This window comes from Salminus brasiliensis, chromosome 24 (assembly GCF_030463535.1).
Source record: "Salminus brasiliensis chromosome 24, fSalBra1.hap2, whole genome shotgun sequence".
NCBI lineage: Eukaryota > Metazoa > Chordata > Actinopteri > Characiformes > Bryconidae > Salminus > Salminus brasiliensis.
This window is the reverse complement of record NC_132901.1, coordinates 834,328-836,979: the sequence shown is the minus strand read 5'-3', so window position 1 is coordinate 836,979 and position 2,652 is coordinate 834,328. Positions and strand designations below refer to the sequence as shown.

General features: G+C 54.8%; 1 protein-coding gene across 2 annotated transcripts in view; it reads right to left on the bottom strand.

Moving 5' to 3' along the window:
* Positions 1-2,323, bottom strand: part of LOC140546922 (uncharacterized protein C4orf54 homolog) — a 12,803-nt gene extending 10,480 nt beyond the window's left edge. For both annotated transcript variants that reach the window (XM_072670388.1, XM_072670387.1), the window contains exon 1: positions 1-2,323. This exon is cut by the window's left edge and continues 1,672 nt beyond it. In XM_072670388.1, coding sequence (XP_072526489.1) covers positions 1-2,114 — 2,114 coding nt within the window. In that variant the 5' untranslated portion in view covers positions 2,115-2,323.
* Positions 2,324-2,652: the final 329 nt, after the last annotated feature.

Genomic DNA, 2,652 nt, shown 5'->3' with positions numbered 1-2,652 from the left:
TTGTTTTCTTTCATGCTGTGCAAGCGAATTGTGATCTCCTGCGGTTTCCCAGCCTGGTTGCGTTCGGAAGGGGTACTTGTTTCTCTGAGCACTCCGTCGCCTTCTCCTTTGGGCTGGAGATGCGAACTCGGGACATACAAGTGGGACATTTTGGTCGTCTTGCCATTTTCACCATCCCTCTCTTTCTTCTCTACTGTGCGTTCCGAGGTGGGGGTCGGCATGTCCAGAGATTTGCCATCATTTTCAGGTTGCAATTTGATGGTGTCCTGCTCACCGTCCTTCCAGGTTTTGAAGGCACTGTTTTGGCTGCAAGGCAGTGGGTCCCTTCTGCTTTCGCAAGGGTCTGCCCTGGCTTCGCTGGGTGACTCCGCACCGACCTCTGCGGTGGCAGTGCATGAGCTACTGGGCGCCTCCTCTTCGGAAAGGTGGGAAACGCTGTCCATCATGTCTCCGAGCTCCTCCAGAGAGACAACAGATGGCCCCGACCCCGTTTCCGATGTCTGCCTTTGTAAGCCTTTAGCACCGGCGCTGTTCCTGTTAGAGTCCGGCTCCAAAGCTGGAGGGCACGGCGAGGCATGCTGCATTTGGCCTCTCTCCATTTTACATTCTTGCTCAGACTGCATTTTTTTGGAGATGACATTTTTCAAGAGGCTTGAGGCGAAGATGGCTTTCTTGTAGGTGTCCTCTGTACCATCATCCACCTCAGATGGCAGAGTCCCTCCCTCATGCGCCGGCCTGGCTGGCTTGGCGATGGCAACACTGGCTGTAGCACGTGACCCCATCGCGCTCTGTGCGTGTTTTGTGGCCGAACCTGATTGGATGTTGTAACTGACGTTCAGCGTCTCGGTCAGGGTGACGGCACCGGCCTTGTCTCTCTCGGGCTGGAACTTGTTCTTCGGTTCAGTCTTCCCAGCTGACTCTGAGGACCCATTGACTGCGTTACCGTTTTTGCCCTCCATGCGTTTAGTAGCCTCCAGTGTGCTGCACTCCCGGCCCATGCTGCCATAATTCCAGTCGACAAAGGCAGACCATCTGTTGAAACTCAGCCCATGCTCAGATACAGAGGACTCGCTGGATGTCCTCAGGTTGATGGCGTCAAAGTAAGGACATGCCAGGCTGCGGAATGACTTAGCTGTTAGGTTGCGTACCTCCTTGTCTGCATCGTCCAGCTCACTAACCGAACTGGATGCGCCACTCGAATACTCGTTCACGTCTTTGCCCCTCGACTTGCTAGCCAGGTGCTGGCGGCCAGGGGCTGGGATGAAACAGCGGGTGTGCTCCCGAAGTGCCTCGTCCTTGCTGAAAGAGTTTATGAAAACTCCGGTGGAGTTACGTGCCATCCGGTAAAGGGGTGTTTCTTCTTCCTCTGGAACATTGGTGGAGGGGCAAGCGTTAACAGCCATTTGGACCTGTCCGGTGGAACAGAGCCTGTTATCTTGCGTCTTGATTGGACTCTCGTCCGAACTTGTACCTTTGTCTGATTCGCATGGCTCACTTTCGGTGCTAACCGGTGCCCCTGCGGCCGCCAATTTGGGAGGCCGAGAGCTCTGTCCCTCCGTTCGCTGGCTGCTTTTGGCCCTCATTCCATCCTCGTTAACGCTCTCGAACGACGCATAATCCACAAACGAGTACACAAGGTTGTCGTCGTCGTAATCCCAGCGAGACCCACGTCCGAAGTCGCAGTCGGCGTCATGGTCGAGCTCCGTCAGCTGGATTTCGTGAGTTGTGATGTAATGCGACTCCACGTCCACTGTCGGTGTGCATTCTCCGTCCACCGATTGACAGCGACTACCTAGGCGCATTTCGGTGTAGCTCAGCTCCTCCGACTCCTCCTTGCCCACTGAACTCTCGGATTTGACTGTAGAGGAAGAGTCGTTTGTGTCTCCAGTGTCCTTCCATCGGAACACGGCCAGCTGGTTCCCCTCCCCTGTAAACGTGACCTTCACAGTTTTGGCGCCGTCCGTCCTCGTGCCCGTGGAGATGGCCGTGGTGGTTTCCCCAAGGTCTGCGTAGTTGGACTCGGGCTCTTCCTCTGGCAGCGAGGGCTGCTGATGTTTCTGCTTCAACGGCGCTACAAGCTCACCCAGAGTGAGAGCCATGTGGAGAGTCTCCATGTGAGTAGAGTGGATGAAGAGAGCTCCCAGAGTGATTAGCAAGAGAGAGAGAGAGAGCGAGCGAGAGCGGGAGAGAGTGGGAGAGGGAGCTCGAGAAAGAGATAGGAAAGATATGGGGAAGAGAAAGGGGGAGAGGATGAAAGAGGTGAAAGCGAGAGAAGAGGAAAGAGAGGCGAAAGGAGAGGGAGGAGAGAGGGAGGGAGGGAGAGAGAGAGTGACTGTCCTGGTCTCACGGATCACTCTGTGTCCACTGCTTGAGGAGTGTTTACGCACAAGCCCCCCCCCCCAGTATCCCCTCCCTCCCAATCTCAAATGACTAAACTCCTGCAGACAGCGCGAGGACACAAACCACACACACACACACACATTCACACACACACCCCCCCCCCCACACACACACATTCACACACACACACACACACACACACACACATTCACACACACACACACACACACACATTCACACCAACAGAGGACACACAGTACTGCGGAGTAAAGATCACTCTTAAAAAGAATAAATACATAAACCAACAGACAA